The sequence below is a fragment of the Gymnoscopelus braueri genome (assembly GCF_963280865.1).
Source record: "Gymnoscopelus braueri genome assembly, chromosome: 12".
Lineage (NCBI taxonomy): Eukaryota > Metazoa > Chordata > Actinopteri > Myctophiformes > Myctophidae > Gymnoscopelus > Gymnoscopelus braueri.
Genome location: NC_137614.1, coordinates 2875926 through 2894097, shown reverse-complemented (window position 1 = coordinate 2894097; position 18172 = coordinate 2875926). Strand labels below are relative to the sequence as shown.

The 18172-nt window shown below is 42.6% G+C and overlaps 3 protein-coding genes and 1 long non-coding RNA gene across 4 annotated transcripts in view; 2 read left to right on the top strand and 2 right to left on the bottom strand.

Annotated features, from left to right (window-relative positions):
- The window catches only part of LOC308096711, a 776952-nt gene that overhangs the window by 126954 nt on the left and 631826 nt on the right, over positions 1-18172 (top strand). The window lies entirely within an intron of this gene.
- The window catches only part of dlgap4a (discs, large homolog-associated protein 4a), a gene marked incomplete at its 5' end in the record, with an annotated part of 74748 nt that overhangs the window by 48346 nt on the left and 8230 nt on the right, over positions 1-18172 (bottom strand). The window contains 3 exons of the mRNA XM_080444118.1: positions 6778-6931; positions 9902-9979; positions 14272-14546. Of these exons, the coding sequence (XP_080300244.1) occupies positions 6778-6931; positions 9902-9979; positions 14272-14546 (507 nt within the window). The remainder of the gene's footprint in view (positions 1-6777; positions 6932-9901; positions 9980-14271; positions 14547-18172) is intronic.
- Positions 3944-4621, top strand: LOC308097358 (dnaJ homolog subfamily B member 9-like; the record flags this gene model as incomplete). Its single annotated transcript, XM_080445115.1, has 1 exon — positions 3944-4621. The coding sequence occupies one exon, from the start codon at positions 3944-3946 to the stop codon at positions 4619-4621; it is 678 nt and encodes a 225-aa protein (XP_080301241.1).
- LOC308097357 (tRNA (guanine-N(7)-)-methyltransferase non-catalytic subunit wdr4-like) lies at positions 16399-17700 on the bottom strand (the record flags this gene model as incomplete). The annotated part of the gene is made up of 1 exon (XM_080445114.1): positions 16399-17700. One exon carries the CDS (start codon positions 17698-17700, stop codon positions 16399-16401), a length of 1302 nt encoding a protein of 433 aa, XP_080301240.1.

The following is an 18172-nucleotide window of genomic DNA, read 5'->3' as shown; positions in this document are numbered from 1 at the left end:
CATGCCCTAAAAGACATTAAAGACATTTGAACCTTTATCCTTGCTCATCCAGAGTGTGCATGTTGCAGTAGTGGCTCAGAACCTCTGCCTGATGACCGAAAGCATAATATCTCCCCCGACCAAGGGGGAATTGCCCTTTAGGCTAGTGGTTAAGACGTCGGCTTTCCACACTGGGGGACCCGAGTTCGAACTCCAGGCGTTATACACACAGAGAGTTCGGCCAGAGCTTCCTTTCATCTATGATGTGTTATTTACTTGGTGAGCACCTCTTCAGCCCCAGGACTGGAGTTGTCACCTTATGAACTCTGAACGAGGGCACTCAGGTTGTCTTTGTTCTTAGAACTATTATTTCACTATTGTGTTCTGTCAGAGACGCCGTGTAAAAGGCACAGCCGGCTTGGCGAGGCAGGGTGTGTGACGTATATAAAGTACACACATCCTGTTTCACGTCAGTTTCTCCTCCAACACATTTCTGATCACAAAAAGCAAGTTGCTATTTCCACAACCTGACCGACATGGCCCCCGCTGTCATTAAACAAAGAACTCAACGAAAAATACAAACACATTTCCCTGTTCTTGCTTCACTGCACTGGCTACCCGCTGCGATCAGAATATGTTTTTAAAATTCTATTGTTTGTTTGTTTGTAAATCACTGAACAGCATTACACCTCCTTACATTACTGACCTTCTGACCCCTTACGCCTCGCTGTAATCTCAGATTATTCAAGGCCCCCAGGACAAAGCTTATAATAACAGAAGGATATACTGTAGGGCTCTTGGTGTAAGCGGGCCATTCTTGTGGAATAAACTTCTACTGGAAATTCTGTCCATTTTGCGTCAGTATTTTGCAGTGGTGTACTTAAGTCAAATGTTGAGGTATTTTTTACTTTACTTGAGTATTTCCAATTGTCAGCACTTTTACTTCTACTCCACTACATCTCAGGGGCAAATATTGTACTTTTACTCCACTACAATTATTTGAAAACGTTAGTTACTAGTTACTGTACTTTGTAGATTTCGATTATTATTACAAAACATACATTAACCACTGTAGATCAGCCATTTTCAAAAGATTTTTAATACATTTTGAACTTGTGAAATGGGACATTCTGACATTTTGATACCTATACTTTTGTACTACAACTAGTATTGCATTATTGCTACTAAGTAAAAAAAAATGTAGTACTTTTTCCACCACTGGTATTTTGTTAAATAAATGCACAGACTAATAGTTGTAAATGTATATAATCTACAGACAATAGCTGTAAAAAAAAAAAAAAACAGCATAGTGTAAGACTAGACGGTAGACGCTGATGCTATTGTGTTACACGTCATGCCTGTAAATCTGCAACGTCGGCATGCAATGTAGCGTAAAATCCCACACAATGCCCTGTGTACACACTGTGTACACAGCGCGCCTTTTGTTTGTGTAGAAAGGCAAAGCCGGCATTAGAGCCTCATGAGCCCCAGGGCAGAGCTTCTCTCAACCGCTTTCATTTCAAGGACCCAGGGTCCTTGAAATAAAAGCGGTTGAGAAGCATATCAAGCCCATGCATAAGGGTCCTGGACCCTTATGCATGGGCTTGATATCGTCTCTGTTGGGTGGAAACCTCATTATGTCCAAAACTGTTACTTTTTAGGATTCAAATTCAAAAATAGCAAAAGTAGCGGATACACAAGCTGGTTATTTTCACTAGCTAGAACAATGATTCTCTTTCCAGGCCGCAAATGTATTTTTTATCGTTTGGGGAGGTAGATCAGATGCCTGCATTTTGCATTTTATTTGTCTTTCTTTGAGAGAGTGTAATGAAGGCCTTTTAATTTTAATAATGCATTTTCCCACCATTCTTTTATTTAGATTACCTTGCGAATTATAGACATCGCTCAAGAGTTCAAGTTTTTCCTGGAGGTTGTTTTGTCTTACAGTTAATTTCTCCCCGACTGTCCGCCTGCCCAATCTGTAACTACTAATGAGGTCAGATACTCCATCCATTTCCAAACATACTGATCTTAATGTACAGTACACCAAACTTCATCAGGAATATAAAACGATTAATCTCAAGAGCCTCTCTTTCCTCTCCCTGTCTCGGTTGGTTTGCCCGCGTTGGTTTGCCCGCGCTTATACTGCTTATAGCTCATCGTGTTAAATGCTCTCTCACTCAACTTGAGTAGATTGGAAAACTTCATTTCTCTTCAATGATTAAATCCCATTCATCACATCCGCTCTGTTCTGTCTCTCCTTAGAGGTGCTTGCGTTGCTTAAACTATTTAATTATCCTAATGAGCCGTTCTGTGCCGTGCCAGCATGTGTTTGTGCAACAGACTAGGACCATTATGGCTACCATTTATGAAGCATTTATTTACCTGTCAGCCAAAGCAATAGGCAGTATGCACAGACAGCAGCCATATTGGAAAGAAAGAAATAGGGCCTCTTCCTTACTTCCTTCACAGGTGTTACCTATGATTCTAATGAAGGCTCTGTTCCATTTAGTGTAGCACAGTGGTTCTCAAATGTTTTAATTTCAAGGACCGCCAAACACATCCGTAAGGGGCCATTTGGATCTCCCTCAAGGAACCATGAGGGTACCTGGACCACACTTTGCGACAACATGCACAATATCAGCATCCTGACTCTGTTTGACCAGAACGGAACAGAGCCTTAGGCCCCGTTTAGACGGTCTCTAGAGAAAATGGCAAAATAAAATATCAGATGTGCCGTCCGTTTAGACAGCAACGGCGTTATCGGGGGTTGAAAACGCCATAAAGTCAAACCCCCTTCCAGAGTGGAAATCTTTTAAAATGCTCCACCTCGCGTCTCCATGTATACATGCAAAACGGTGTTAACCAGTGTTGCCAGATTCTGCGCTAGAAATAAGCAACCAGGTCTATGAAAACAACCCCAAAAGAAGAGGCTAGGCTACGGCATGAGGCGATTTGACAAATTTGGGGTGGAGGTTCCTCCTTGGCCTAGTGGGAATGTGCGTGCAAAGTTTCAAAGCAATCGGATGCTGCGTTCATGATTTGTGGCATGATGTGCAAAACGGGCAACTCCCTCTAGCTTTGAAATAATAATAATAATAATAATAAACTTTATTTATATAGCACCTTTTTAAACAATGTTACAAAGTGCTTAACAACTTAAAATCAGACAGTGAACAATGAAATACAATTTTGCAACAACAAAAACAACACACAACAGTATCAGTGAGTAAATGAGAAGCACCAAAATTCTGCTGTTAAGAGGTTAAAAAGGCCTTTCTATACAAATGGGTTTTTAATTTGGTTTTAAAAATGGCAATGGAATTTGCAACCCTAATGTCCAATGGGAGGCTGTTCCAGAGTGTAGGGGCCCTGACGGCAAAGGCCCAATCACCCTTGGTCACCAGCCTAGATGTAGGGACATCTAGTAGGGCGGCGTCAGAAGATCTTAGGCGGCGGACAGGCATATGGGGATCGAGCGGGTCAGTGAGATATTGTGGTGCCAGGCCATTAAGAGCTTTAAAAGTTAACAATAAAATCTTAAAATCTATTCTAAAAGTTACAGGCAGCCAGTGCAGTGCCGCCAGTACCGGGGTTATGTGCTCAGATCTCCTAGTTCCGGTAATGAGTCTGGTGGCGGCATTCTGTACCAATTGTAGACGGTGTATGGAACCTTTATTGAAAGACAATGGTAGTCATAGTCTCCTGCCTTCGTCCGTCCAGCCTGGCGGAGAAAATATTCAGGGATTGTATTCAGGGTCTGTAGCTTTGTAGCTGTCAGTGTTAACGTTCCTGTGGAACTCCATATTTGGGTAGACTCACCGACATATTGATGAGGTCATAATAATTATTAATGATGTCACTGTAGAACTTCATATTTGGGGAAGAGCGAAGGACAGATACTCATTATAACAAGACAATCTTCGCACTCTTAACAACAGGCGTGTGTGCAGGAAGCAGTGTCATGGCAAGGATCCGGTCCTGGTTTCTGCTGGTGCTCTACGTTCTGCTCGTCTCAGAGCTCATCCTGGCGAAGAAGAGAGACTTCTACGAAACACTGGGGATTCACAAGGACGTGTCCGACCGCCAGATCAAGAAGGCCTTCCACAAGCTGGCCAAGAAGTACCACCCGGACAAGAACAAGAGCCCGGACGCCGAGGCCAAGTTCAGAGAAATAGCGGAGGCTTACGAGGTCCTGTCGGACGACAAGAAGAGGCGCGAGTACGACCAGTCTGGTCAACAAGGACCCCCTCCGGGCTCCGCCGGAGGAGGATGGGGCGGAGGAGGAGGAGGAGGGGGCGGAAACTACAACTTCCAGCAGCACTTCCACTCGTTCAACTTCGACGACTGGTTTGACAACAACGAGTTTGACTTCTTCAGTCACCAGCAGCAGCAGCGGCAGCAGCAACAGCAGCAACACCAACACCGGCAGAATTCCCGCGCACACCAGAAGAATCACGTTCAAGGGGCCAAGAGCAAACACAAGAGCCAGCGGTCTCAGCACGGCGGTGTGTTCGCCGACGTCTTCGAGGACTTTGAGAGACACTTCCATGGCTCAGGAGAGCAGCAGCAGCAGCAGCAGTGCCGGACGGTGACGCAGCGCAGGGGGAACGTGGTGACTACTTACACTGTGTGCTCCTGAGACCGTATAGGCAGGGATGAGATGGCTTTATTGATAACGTTTTTACTAAGTTTAGCTCAGAAACAGGGGGGTGGTGTTTTTCTTGGACCAATCACAGTGTCAGCCTGGTGGTCCCGTTACCTCAGAGCGATGTGAATTCTAGAGAGAGGCAGAAAGGGTATTTTTCGTCTTTAAACCAAAAGAAAGCTTTTTGCAGGTGCAGTCACTGGGAACACTGTTTGATTTAAGTGATTCTCAACCTTCAGAATTTCAAGGACCCCCCCCCCCCCCTATTTGATATCATTTATTTTAATCTCTGGGACCCCAGTCTACACGGTAAATCCTCAGTGTTAAGTACTGTATCAGAGTATCGCACAGCAGTGATTCTCAACTATTTTATTTAGCATTTCAATATATGCATTAGGCAACGGACCCCCGTTTGATATATTTTGGGACCCGTATGTTTCCATTGTGTACACTCTTCCGTTACTGACCTGTAAGGGTCAATTTGTACCCCTGGTCTGGTTGTCCCCAGACCCCCGTTTAGAACCAGTGATTTAGACTAATAGTTGTGTTTTTTTTATGGAATGTTAATTTATGGTTCAGATGTTTTGTTTTATTCTTGGGTATATGGCCTATAGCAGTGGTTCTCAAAGTCGATTCCAAGGACTCTGTTCCTTTAGGGGGTCAAAATTGACCCTTTCAAGTCTGTAACTCTGACAGTATACAAATGGAACCAAATGGACCCGTTCCGTTTGTATACTGTCAGAGTTAAGGGGAGACCTTGACATTTCTATGTTTGAGAACCATTGGGCTATAGAGCAGTGGTTCCGTACCTTTGGTTCCCTACCTTTTCCGGATTAGGGCCACTTGAAAATCCCGAAAGCGTTCAAGATCAGACCCACTTAACTCAGCAGCCAATAATAGGCTGCGTGCATTTTCAGAGCATGTCTATTTTAATGATCTTTCAATCGCTTGTGTTCCGGCTTGTGTTTTTTTTTCTTCACATTTATCTTTGTTATATCATCATCAAAACCTTAGCGTTTCGTCAATTATTTGGGCCCCACTTGCAATATTGTTTGACAGTACTTTTTGTTACAAACATGTTTTGCAAGCATGAGTTTTTTTCTTCTTTTTTCGATAGAAGCAATACTGTATCATTCGCTGAACATCTCATATCTCATCGGACATTTTTATTCGTACTCCTTTGACCCTGTCTGGATCCAGGTCTCACTTTTTTTGTTCTGCCTTCTTTGATAGTACAGTAGAGAGACTGTGACGTGCAGCATGGTCCGGTGGACTCGTCAGGTATTAGAGCACATGTGCTACACAAGCACAAGTACTTGGCTATCTGATGCCTTTTATGTTACTTCCTGATTAATTAAAGGTAAAAAAGAGACTGAGATTTATGGAATTTATACCAGTGCCAGTAACAGTAACTTTTACCTGTTGGAGGCAAATATATGACTTTATGTTTATGATGGGAGGGTTCTGAGATCTCCGTATATGGGCAAAAGTTTCAACCAATGAGCTTAGGAAGAGTTTGGGGATCTCCATATACATCAGCACGGCATGGGCATGAAATGGACACGGACACGCTCAGAATAGGGACTAGTTAGTGGTTGACTGTGTAAAACCCAACATGTGTAAAATGTGCATCAACCCATTAAAACTGGGAACGCATCTGTGTAACCACTTTAACCATTATTTTATACTTTGGCTATTTAAAAATAGCAGATCTACAAGCTCATAGCGGCACTCTGTGCCGCGCTATGAGCTTGTAAATCATGAAGATTTGTGCAAATCTTTGAATATACATTTTTAAAGCGAACATTTTTAACTCAAATCTTGGAGTCCCTGGAACAACATATTTTGAGATGGGGCCGCGGCCTTGACATGAAAAAGTTTGAGAACCACTGATATTTTTCAAAAAACTGTTAGGATTTACATTAGAATCCCTAGAAGATGTTTGCTAAAAATGTTCACTTTAAATATATATACATATTCAAAGATTTCCACAATTCTTCTGAAAAATAGCAGATCTATAAGCTCACACTCGGTGCCGCGCTATGAGCTTGTAGATCTGCTATTTTTGAATAGCCCACAGAAATCAAAAAATGACACACGGATGCGTTCCCGGTGTTAATGGGGTTAAACAACAACACCGGTGGTCTTACCTGAGAGCCCACCCCTCGGCCCAGGGTCCCGAAACCCTGGCTGAAGTCGCTGTCCCAGTGGCGGGGAGGGGGGTGGGGGTCGACCGGGCTCACCAGGCAGTCCAGGTTATCCAGGCTGCGGTTGGTGTTCAGCTCCTTTAGGGACGGCAGCGTGCTGTGGACGGAGGAGGAGGAGGAGAAGCAGAAGTTGCTCTGTCAAATGTGTACTTGAGTACACATACTTAAATATAAAAAATACAAATTACAAAGTACATTTTCTTTTTAATATCAATGCATTACTGTATTCGAAATGTGGACATTTTCCAAAAAAATAAAACCATTTTCCAGAAATTCACAAAAACATAATAGTGAAAATAACAGCTCTACAAGGAGATGTTCCGATATAATGTTTCCATTCCCGATACCAATTCTGATAACTGATCTTGCGTATAGGTGTCGATACCGATTACCGATCCGATCCAGGTGCGATATGTCATAACTGAAAAAGAACATGATAGTAATACATAGTAATAACAATTTAATAAATTGTTAGTGCAGCCACAATTAGTGAAACAAGACATTTAAATAGTGTAATAACATTTAAAAACAGCGGCTCAACCTCAATTTCAAAACAAAACATTCAGAATACATTTTTGAATATGATCATCAGATCAGCGATACCAGCATTTTAGGCCGTACGAGTATCAGAGGCTTTTCCGATACTGGTATCGGATCAAGTCTAATTATGACGGCGTTGCTTGCTGACAGGATCTGTCCTTCATCGGCAAGAGACGCCGTCATGTGATGCAGAATAAATTAAGCTTAAAGGGCCATTTACACCAAGCATTAGAACTATTAATGGTAAATATGTGAGCGTCCGCGCTGATGCACGCTAACGCTCTGTGAACAGTGACAACAAACACGCTGGGAGGAAAGATCTCTGTGGTGCTGCATATGAATGGAACGATAATAGTTATTATCGTTTATGGTGATAAAAACAAAACGCTCACAATAATCGTATCGCGGTTGATTTTAATTCATCGTGAAATCGTCCTCCGTCATAAAATAGGATGAATTAGCTTTTGTTGAGCTGCAAATTCAGTCCCACTTAAACCCCTCTTCATTAAACGGACCTGTAAAGAGCGCATTTGGTACGGTCATCATTTGGTACACTCACTCTACACAAATCGATTTAGCCAAAAATAGCAGATCTTCAAACTCACAACGTGTTGCGTTACAACGCGTTGTGAGTTTGTAGATCGGCTATTTTTGGCAAGTGGTCAAACAAAAGTGTCATTTTTAGTTTTAAAGGGATAGTTCACCCCCAAAATGCCTTTTTTCTATCCATTAGTCACCCCATGGAGACTTGAATTGATGAATATTTTTTTGTTTTTGTCTCATTCCTTAGACAATAATTTGATGGCCGGCAGCAGTTCCAGTAGGAGACACAAAGAGTCTCCTTTGTGTCTCCTACCGGAACCGCTGCCTACCGGTCTGCTGGTCATCAAATTATTGGCTTAGGAATGCGACAAAAACTAAATATCCATGAATTCAAGACCTCATGGGGTGACTAATCGATAGAAAAAAAGTAATTTGGGGGGTGAACTATCCCTTTAAGCATATTTAGATTATCGCGATAATATATGTAATATGTAATTTTCATATCGTCCCATCCCTGTAGTGCTGGATATATGGATAATCTGACTCTTATGGTTAATTATAAGAAGGCGAGATATAGTGGTGGCCTAGTCTACCAGTTAGCGTTAGCTATTCATAATAGTCTCCTCATCTCCGTTAATGACCAAACAGATTGCATTCCAGATGTCCTTCTGATGGATTTTGAATGGCATTTTCAATGCTTCTGTCGTTCATAAAATTGCTCTGAAAGTGGTCCAAAAGGTAGCGTTCACAACTATCGCTGTTGTTTTTGTTGTTGCTGTTATAGTCGCGGTGTGGACGCTGCCATCCGCTTCAGTTAGAATTATTTTTATTTTATTTTATCCCACGATTTTTGTAACCCATTTAACATTGTTTTAATCGACTAATTTATAGTTATCGCCATTGTTATCGTGCTTGGTGTGAATGGCCCTCAAGAGGAAGAGGGATTGGATTGAGTGCTTAATGGCAGATTTTGTGTGGGCGGGGTTTGTGTGGGAGGGGGAGGGGTTACCATGGCAGATCAGAGCGCTATGAAGAACAAGGCGTGAGGGGTAGAGCTGGCAACAGGGCGTGAACACAAAAAAATGGGTAGGTTAGATCAGCGTTTCCCAAACATAGGGTTGCGGCCGCATTACGGTGCACTGAGGCACGTTGTGAGCTTGTAGATTGGCTATTCACAAAAAATATCTTCATCTTGCAGATTGGCTATTTTTGAAATATAGGGCATCTTAAGTGGTTGTACTTTTGTAAGTTTGGTTCATGAAATTTGAGTCTAGAGCTGAAAAAAGTTTGGGAACCCCTGGGGGGGGTTTGAGAAAAACGGTGGTGAGTTGCAGTGATCGGGCAAAGGGGAAGTGGTGGGAAAAGTACTCAAATGTTGTACTTAAGTAAAAGTATCGATACTGCAATGTAGAAATACTCCATTACAAGTAAAAGTGCGGAATTAAAAATGTACTTGAGTAGAAGTACAAAAGTATTGTGATCAAAATATACTTAAAGTACCGAAAGTAGAAGTACTCATTATGCAGGATGTCCCATTTCAAGTTTAAAAAAAAATTAAAATCTTTTGAAAATAGCCGATCTATAAGCTTACAACGCGTCGCATCGCGACGCGTTGTGAGCTTGTAGATCTGCTATTTTCAAGTAGCCGAAATAGAGCTTAAGTGATTAATGTATGTTTAGTAATAATAATCTAAATCTACAAAGTAACTAGCAACTAAAGTATTCAAATAATTGTAGTGGAGTAAAAGTACAATATTTGTCTCCGAGATGTAGTTGAGTAGAAGTACTGAGACGTACTGAAAATTGTAAATACTCCACTAAATAAAAATTACCTCAAAATTGTACTTAAGTACAGTACTTGAGTAAATGTACTTAGTTACTTTACACCACTGCAAAAGGGGGAGGGGGATAGGTGCGGTGCGTGGTGGGGCAGGCGAGTGGGAGGCCCACGCTCTCCGTCTCAGGATGATGACGTCACACTGACCTCAGGTGCTGCACAGAGCAGGTGCCCTGCAGCGGAGACCACAGAAAATCCCGCCGCATGAGAGCATAGACACGAGGCCTGCCGTAGCAACGAGGAGGCCTGTCGTAGCGACGAGGCCTGTCCGCGGGACCGCAGGGGCAAAACACATGGCAAAAAATATAGAGTTCACCTGTGTTGGCAGTGGTTTTCAAAAGTGTTTTTTTTTTATTTCAAGGACCTTAAAAGAACATGCTCACTCACAAGTTGAAAGTCACAATACAACGAGTCCGCTTCAGCCGGTTGGCCAGCGTATAAAAGGCCAACAGGCCGAAACGCGTTTGTTGCATGCCTTCTGACTGCTGTGACACATTAAATGCTTTAAAAGGATCCCTGGCTAATAGAGATGCGCGGATCGCGGTTTTAGCCGCGGTTGCCGCAGTTAACCGCAGTTTGGGTGGATTTGGGTCAATCAAATATAATTATTAATTCATATTGGATAAACCGCGGGTGAAATAATGCGGGAATTAAATTAATGATATCAATCTATAGGCCTATAATAGCTTTTAAAAAGCACTAAATTTCACCGTGTGTGCGTTTGTAGTATTTTAATATTACGTCATTTTACACCAGGCAAAAAATAGCCGCTCACGACATGTTGCTTTACAGGCAGCCAGTGTTGCCAGGTTGCGAGAGAAATAAGTAGCCAGGTCTATGAAAACAAGCCCAAAACAAGTGCCAAACAAGCCCAAAAGTCGCAACACAGAGCATTGTTTTTGCTCTGTGTTTTGTTTTCACTTTTTCTTTCTTTTTCTGTAAAGCACTTTGAGCTGCATTTATGTCATGAAAGGTGCTATATAAATAAAGTTTATTATTTTAAAAGTCGCTTATAAAAAGCTTATAAAAAGCCGACATGGCAACAAAGTGGTTGAAAACGAAAGTAACTTAATGAAGACGTGCGCTTGTTACCATGGTTGTGGATTGTATACAGTCACTGCATCGCGACAGTGGTGAGTAACACTGTTTATAAGAAAACTAACGTCAGGAAAATAACAATTATTTGGTGCGGTTGGTGCGGATCTATAAATAGGATGATATAAGTACCGCGGGTGGATGGCGGATGGATAATGAACTTGTTAACGCGGATTTGGGTGACAAAAAAAGCCATCCGCGCATCTCTACTGGCTAATAAACTTGATATGCCTTAATAAGACTCAAATACACATTTTAAAACATATTATAAATATTGTATTTATTTATTTTAAAAAATAGACGATCTACAAACGGACGTTGCGACGGACAATGTTCATCGCAAGTTGATGTTATTTGTCCATGTGTGTGGTCCAGCCCTTTGGAATGTATGTGCTAACTAAAAAACAACTTAATACTTGTGCATCAAAACAATATTTTAAATATTTTTTTATTAGCACATGCATTACATACAGTCCATAGGGCTGGATCACACATGGACAAATGACATCATCAACTTGTGACAGGTTATGTCCCCCTTCAGTAAAAGATGAACTATTTCCAAAATACATTTTAGTTATAGAGGGCAATTACAATGTATTAAAGGAGTAGTTCACCCAAAACAAATTCAATTGATGTCAATATCAATTACAAACCCCATTGTCGCTTTCCTGAGCCAATAATTTGATGACTGGTGGAGTCTCCGGTAGAATTGACAGATGATCCGGTCATCAAATTATTGTCTCAGGAATGCAACAAAAACCAAAAAAACTCCATGAATTCAAGGCTTCATGGGGTGTGTAATTGATAGAAAATAAGTATTTTTTTTGGGTGAACTACTCCTTTAAGGCATATAAAGCTTATTAGCCACAGGGATCCTTTTAAACGTCTTTCAACCTGTGACTGTGAGTGTTCTTTTGAAGTCTAGTATTGCTTGGAATCGGCACATAGTGTTCAAAGAAAGACACTTGTTTCTAATTAAGGGTACCAAGCCTTTGAAGTGACTAAATTCAAGGACCCCCATAACTCTGAGAGTGTACACATGGAACCAAATTCACCCTTAGTTTCAACCTCAGTTGGAACACAAGTTGTCAGAAACTGTATATTTATTAACATTTAATGCATAAATAAATACATTTCCAGTATATTTTGACATTTTGTTGCGACTGGGGCAGAACATTCACGAATAAAAATAGTGTTTAGAGAAGTTGTAAAAAATAAATAAAACAACAACATACGTTTATATGAAATAGTTATTGTGGCATATATAGCAGTACAATAATAGTTTTTGTTTAATTGAAAACATTACACAGTCTTTACTATGGCTGGATATATGTGTTAATATTCTCTCATCAGGCTTGGTGTGCAGATCTAATCATAGTTTATGTTTCCTAGCAGAGCACTACGTAGTGCTAGATTGTTATATATAAGCAGATGCCACCCCCTAGTGGCTGCCTTTATATGACTCACCACTATTTCAATAATTTTGAGAAGTAATTTTCTGTCCCTGCAGTGGCTTCTATTGATCAGATCAGCTATGTTTGGTGAAAATAGTTGGTGTAGACAAAAAACTAAAAAAAACAGCAAATAAATGCAGAGCCAACTCAGGTCCAGTTTAGTAAGCCTATAGGGTTTAAAGGGATATTTTCACAATTGTCATTATTGCATTTCTTTCTTTTCATTTCCCCCCAAAATTACAAAAAAAAAGGAAAAAACATGGGGTGCAAACATAAAAGCCTGAGTAGATGCCAGTGGTGGAAAAAGTACTTATTTTTTTACTTAAGTAAAAGTATCAATACTGCAATGTAGAGATACTCTGTTACAAGTAAAAGTTCTGAAATCTTTTGAAAATAGCAGATCTACAAGCTCACAATGCGCATGTAGATCGGCTATTTTCAAATGGCGGAAATGTATATAGGGCTGAAGTGGCTAATGCATGTTTTGTAATAATAATCAAATCTACAAACTAACTAGTAACTCGTTTTTACTAGTTACTTTGTTAACCATTACTAAGTTTTCAAATCATTGTAGTGGAGTAAAAGTACAACATTTGCCTCTGAGATGTAGTGGAGTAGAAGTAAAAGTAGGCTACTGAAAATTGGAAAATTGAAAATTCCAGTAAAGTAAAAAATACCTCAACATTTTACTTAAGTACAGTACTTGAGTACATTTACTTAGTTACTTTACACCACTGGTACAGTAGATGCTAAAATGACCCCAGAAGAAGTGTGTTTTTTTTAAAAAGTGAGCTACTCCTTTAAGTGCTTGCGGTAGCGGAGGCGGGCATAGATATAGAAACCTAGATACCTCATTGGCCTCTGCAGTTCGTTGGAGCAACTGGTATCGCATCCGTCATTTTAGCGTAGGCAAACTGACACTCAAAGTGACTACTGGCCAATCACAGCACTCACAGCGCTTTGACTACTGGCCAATCACAGTGCGTCTTTTCCGGGACTTGTCAGTGCAATGGTTCTCAACCAGTGGTCCGGGGACCACCAGTGGTCCTTGAGGGGGTTCCAGGTGGTCCCCAGCTAAATGATGGAGAGTTGATAACATTTCACACTCTCAAGAGTCAAATTGTTAAACATCTGCATTACTTACTATACAGGTACACAATTAGAGAACGTAAAGAATTGTTATTTTGACAGCATCTTATCGAACGATAACAACATATTCTAAGTTTTGGGTGTGAGAGGCTAAAGCTCATCAAACGGTTTTCCATGGCTCAAATGCCGAATAAATAATGGACCTTGATATGAAAAGGGTTGAAAACCACTGTTCTAATGCATTTATGTCCATTGAAGCAGACGGTCTCTCCACAATTAAAATCATCACAACTCCCTGAATTTTCAACCTATTTTCAAGCGGTTAAGTTTGTCACAAATGCGAGACATGGAGTTATGGATCCAGTAGGCGTAGGCCTATATTTGGTTACATCTAAATTGCATATTTTCATAACAAAATACTTTCAAGTAACAGTAATAGTCACAAAATATTTTTGTTTCCATTCACTGACAGACTACATGAAATATGCTGGCCACTTTGAAGAATTGCCTTTATCCAACATCCTTAATGTTAGCTATTCAGGTCAGAACAGAGCTATCAACTTTGAAAGACCACGTCTCATAGGAACCTGTTTAAATTGCAGTAAAAGACGATTTATTATTGCACAAACCCAGAGTGTGGAGTTTGCCAAGTTCCAACTAACTGGATGCTGCGCAGCTGCTGCCTTTTAAAAGGTTAAGAGCTGGGTTACAAAAAGACCCGCCCCCACCTGGCTCTGATTGGCCTACCGAACGCCCCCTTCTGTGACACACGCGGAAGCTTCAGGGAAGCTTTCCTACGCTAAAATGGCGCCCGAGATACCAATGCCTCAGAGCCGAAGGAGGCGTCTACCTTTATATGTCTATGGAGGCGGGACTCACTTGCGCGGCGGTGGGGGTGGAGGAGGGTGCTGCTCGCTCACGCTCAGGGAGCGCTGCGTGGCCTTCAGGTAGCTCTGGCGTCGCGCGGCGCTCTTGGGCGAGGGCTTGGGGCTGCCCTCCGAGTCCTCCTCGCTGTCCACGTCCACGTCCACGTCCCCCATGGCTTTCACGTAGCTGCCGCTGCGCATCCTCCGACACGGAATCTCCGTGCCGCCGCCCCCCGCCCGCCCCCCGCCCCGACCCAGCGTACCCGCCGTCCACTCTCCCAGTGGAACCTGGGGAAAAAAAACAGAAACAGAACACATTTTAGATCTATAAGGCTGATTCTACAAATGCCTTCTGAATCAGTAATTCTCACACTTTCGAGATTTTAAAAAAAAAGTTCAGAAATTGCAGATGTACAAGTGTCACTTCTGCTATTTTTGAATAGCTAACGCAAAGATCTAAAATGACACAGGTGCTTTACCGGTTTAAGACCGGGAACGCGTCTGTGTCATTTTAAGATTTCTTTGGCTATTAAAAAAATAGCAGTGAGCTTGTAGATCTAAATCTTTTTTCTAAATCATGAAAATTTGTGCAAATCTTTGTATATTTTAAAGCGAACATTTGTAACTCAAATCTTTGCTTCGGGATTCTACAAACGTCTTCTAAAACAGTTTTTCGTGTGTCAAGGACCCCCAAAATGATATGTATTTGGCCGCGGATCCCCATCTCAAAATATGTTGTTCCAGGGACCCCCTCAGAAGCAAAGATTTATATATTGAAAGATTTGCACACATTTTCACAATTGTTTTTCCAAAATAGCAGATCTACAAGCTCATAGCACTCATGAGCTTGATCTGCTATTTCTTTATAGCCAAAGAAATCTAAAGTGACTCAGATGCATTCCCGGATTGAATGGGTTAAATTAACACTGAGGATTTGACAGTATAGATTGGGGGTCCCAGATGATTTCTTGACCCTTCTGGGACCCCAATATTAGTAGGCTATCTCCATTGTAAAATCCTCAGTTTAGAGTCTTAACTATGGCTTGGATTTATTCACTTATGCAGTGGAAGAAGTCATGTCCTGCTAATTAAAATGGCATTGAGCTGAACTCATCACATTCACTAATCAATGTGTCCTTAGTCTTTTATCACAAACAAGGAAAGGGAGCTACCGGTAGGCCTAAAGGCAAAAGAACAGAGGTGATTATAGGTGCTAAAGCTTCATTTATTCATAGTACGACAGTGCTGCTTGCCAAAAACAACTGATTTGTCTTGTTAACTTGAAAATCTGTTCAGTCAGATAACTCACCATTATGGATTGAAAAACATTTTAGTTATAATTTAAATGCAAGTGTGAATATTATATGTAATCTTGGCATCTGGGCTTCTGGTACATAATTGCTCCCTGCTCAGCACATTAGAAGACAACCAGTTAAGAGCAGGGAGATCGTTTATATCTTCCCCAGTTTTTCTATATTAAAAATAAACCTTAAAGCGACCCAGTATTCTGGTTTGAATGGTGAACTTGACTTCTCCTTTTTTCTATTATTGTCTTTGACCACACCAGTGGTTCTCAACCTTTTTGGGATCAGGGCCCACTTTAAAATTTCTAAAGCTTTATGTCCATGTTTATTTTAACGATCAATCAATCGATTGTGTTCCGGCTTGGTGTCCATCGTTATTTTAGCCAAAAGATGGCGCTGCACCCATAAGGTACTGTATAGTATCAGAAGCCTGGTTTAGTAAGGAATTATGCCATCAGTGACTCGGATGACATCACTGAAACTCACCTGAGCGTGTCATAAGGTGAGGTGTTTAGCCCCGCCCGCAGAAGAAAACTTCTCTCAGCTGGAAATGCCCAAAACATGGCATTTCCTGTTTAGTGAAATGTTTTGGTTGTAATTTGTTAACACCCGCATGACGGCAGGCCAGCTACCACACAGACGGACTTCAGATCAAATTGACTGTGTTTTTCCTACGATTTCATTGGCCATTCTCTCCCCTCGGGGCGCCACACGCTCTGACACCTTCTCCCCCGCGCAGCAGGGGTTGCCATTGTCTTTTAAATATCGATTAACATTTCAATCCCACTCACACCTCACATGTTGCCTACGCTTTATTTGGTTTGCAGGCAGAAAAATTATAATATAGGCTTTAAGTTAATAATCACTCTGTCTGGCTTGCAGTGTTCAGCTTGCTGCTTGAGGCACAGGTTGTGGCTTCTTGTTCTTTTTCTTCTGCTGCCAGCCTCTCCTTCCCCCCGGTGACTCTTCTGCTGTTCCAGACGCTGCTGCTTCTTCTGCATGTAGAACGCCATGTTGTCGAAGTTCACTTTGTAAAGGTGCTGGAAGCGGCTCTCTGTCCCTGCACCAGCCTGAAGGAGTACCTCCCAATGGGGCTTGAGGCGGTCAAGCACTCGGTTTAGTTGGGAGCTCTCTGTATCACACTCCCAGCAGCCCTGAGCATGTGATGTGTAGATCTGGAGCGGTGCCTCGCGGCTGTCCAGCAGTACCCACAGTCTGCCTTCGGGGTCAAAGGTGATATGGAGCGGATTGTGGGGGAGGCTCACCCTGCCGCAGACCACCAGCCTCTCCTTGGCCCTTTGATCGATCCTGAAGAACTGCACGATGGGTAGTCTCTCACACTGCACGGCTACGTGAGCGCCATCAGGGGAGCAGGCGATCCCGCTCACCGCATACCTCTTCTTATTCTCTCGCTCGGCTTCGGTACTTTGCGTTTCTCTCAGTGCTTTCAGGTCCCAGCTCTGCAGCTTCCGGCCCGACTCGTACTCCCACAGCTTCACCGTCCCGTCCCCCGATCCGGACAGAAGCCACCGCAGGCGAACCGACGGGACGACCAGAACGCTGACGAACTCGTCGTGCCCCAAACAGAACGACTGGATGTCGTAAGGCGACTTGAGGCGACTGACCCGGATCTTTTCGTCGCGGTCCGCCGTGATGACGTACTTGTCGTCGGGCGTGAGGGTCACGGACAGCAGCGTGGACAGGTGTCCCAGCTTCAGTTCTCCGTCCTTACGGGGATCTGCCACAGAGAAGGAGTAAACGTCTCCTGACTTGTCTGCCGCCAGCACCTCGTCCTCAGCCCGGGTGAACACCAGCGAGGTGCACCTCCTGGCAACCCACCTAGTACTGATGTGTCGCCATGACGATTGACTGCGGAACAGAACCAGCCGCTTGCTGTCGTCGGTCAACGCCGCCAGGTTTCCAGAAGGAGAGACAGCGAGGGCCAAGACCGTGTCATTTCCTGTTTCTTCTGAACCGTCACTTTGGCTTTTACCGTCGGCCTCGGGGTCCTTTGGTTTCTTTTCAGCCGTGCTGCTGTCAAACACGAACGCTTCTCTGGCTTGTTTGGTGTGAACAGCAATGAGCTTTGTGTCGCTACTGCAGACAAACCACTCTCCACATAGAGAGATAGCGGCCATGTTTTCCTCCTGTCTGTCTCTGTGTGTGCGACGGCAGCAGTTTCACGTGCATATAATGGAGATATATGTCCCTTTTATGCTCATATATGGAGATCCCTGATGTCATCAGTATATGCCCATACATTGGCATGCCCCCTTTTGTGCCCATATATGGAGCTGACTAATTTGTTTGCGCCTGGTGCCATGACGACACATTAAGGTAAGACAACACACTCTGTATTTTTGCGCAGCTTGCATTGGAAACTCCTTATATGGTTATGACTGAGTCATATAGGTTTTTGTTTTATTGGGGGGGGGGATTTTTTGGCTGTTTTCTTTTAGCTATGAGCTTGTACATCTGCTATTTTTGAATAGCCAAAGTATACATTTTGTATTTAAAGTGGTTACACAGATGCGTTCCCGGTTTTAATGGGTTAAAAGCAGCGTTCTCGGAGCGTTGCCAACTGACCTACGGCGATGGTTCCGGCCTTGG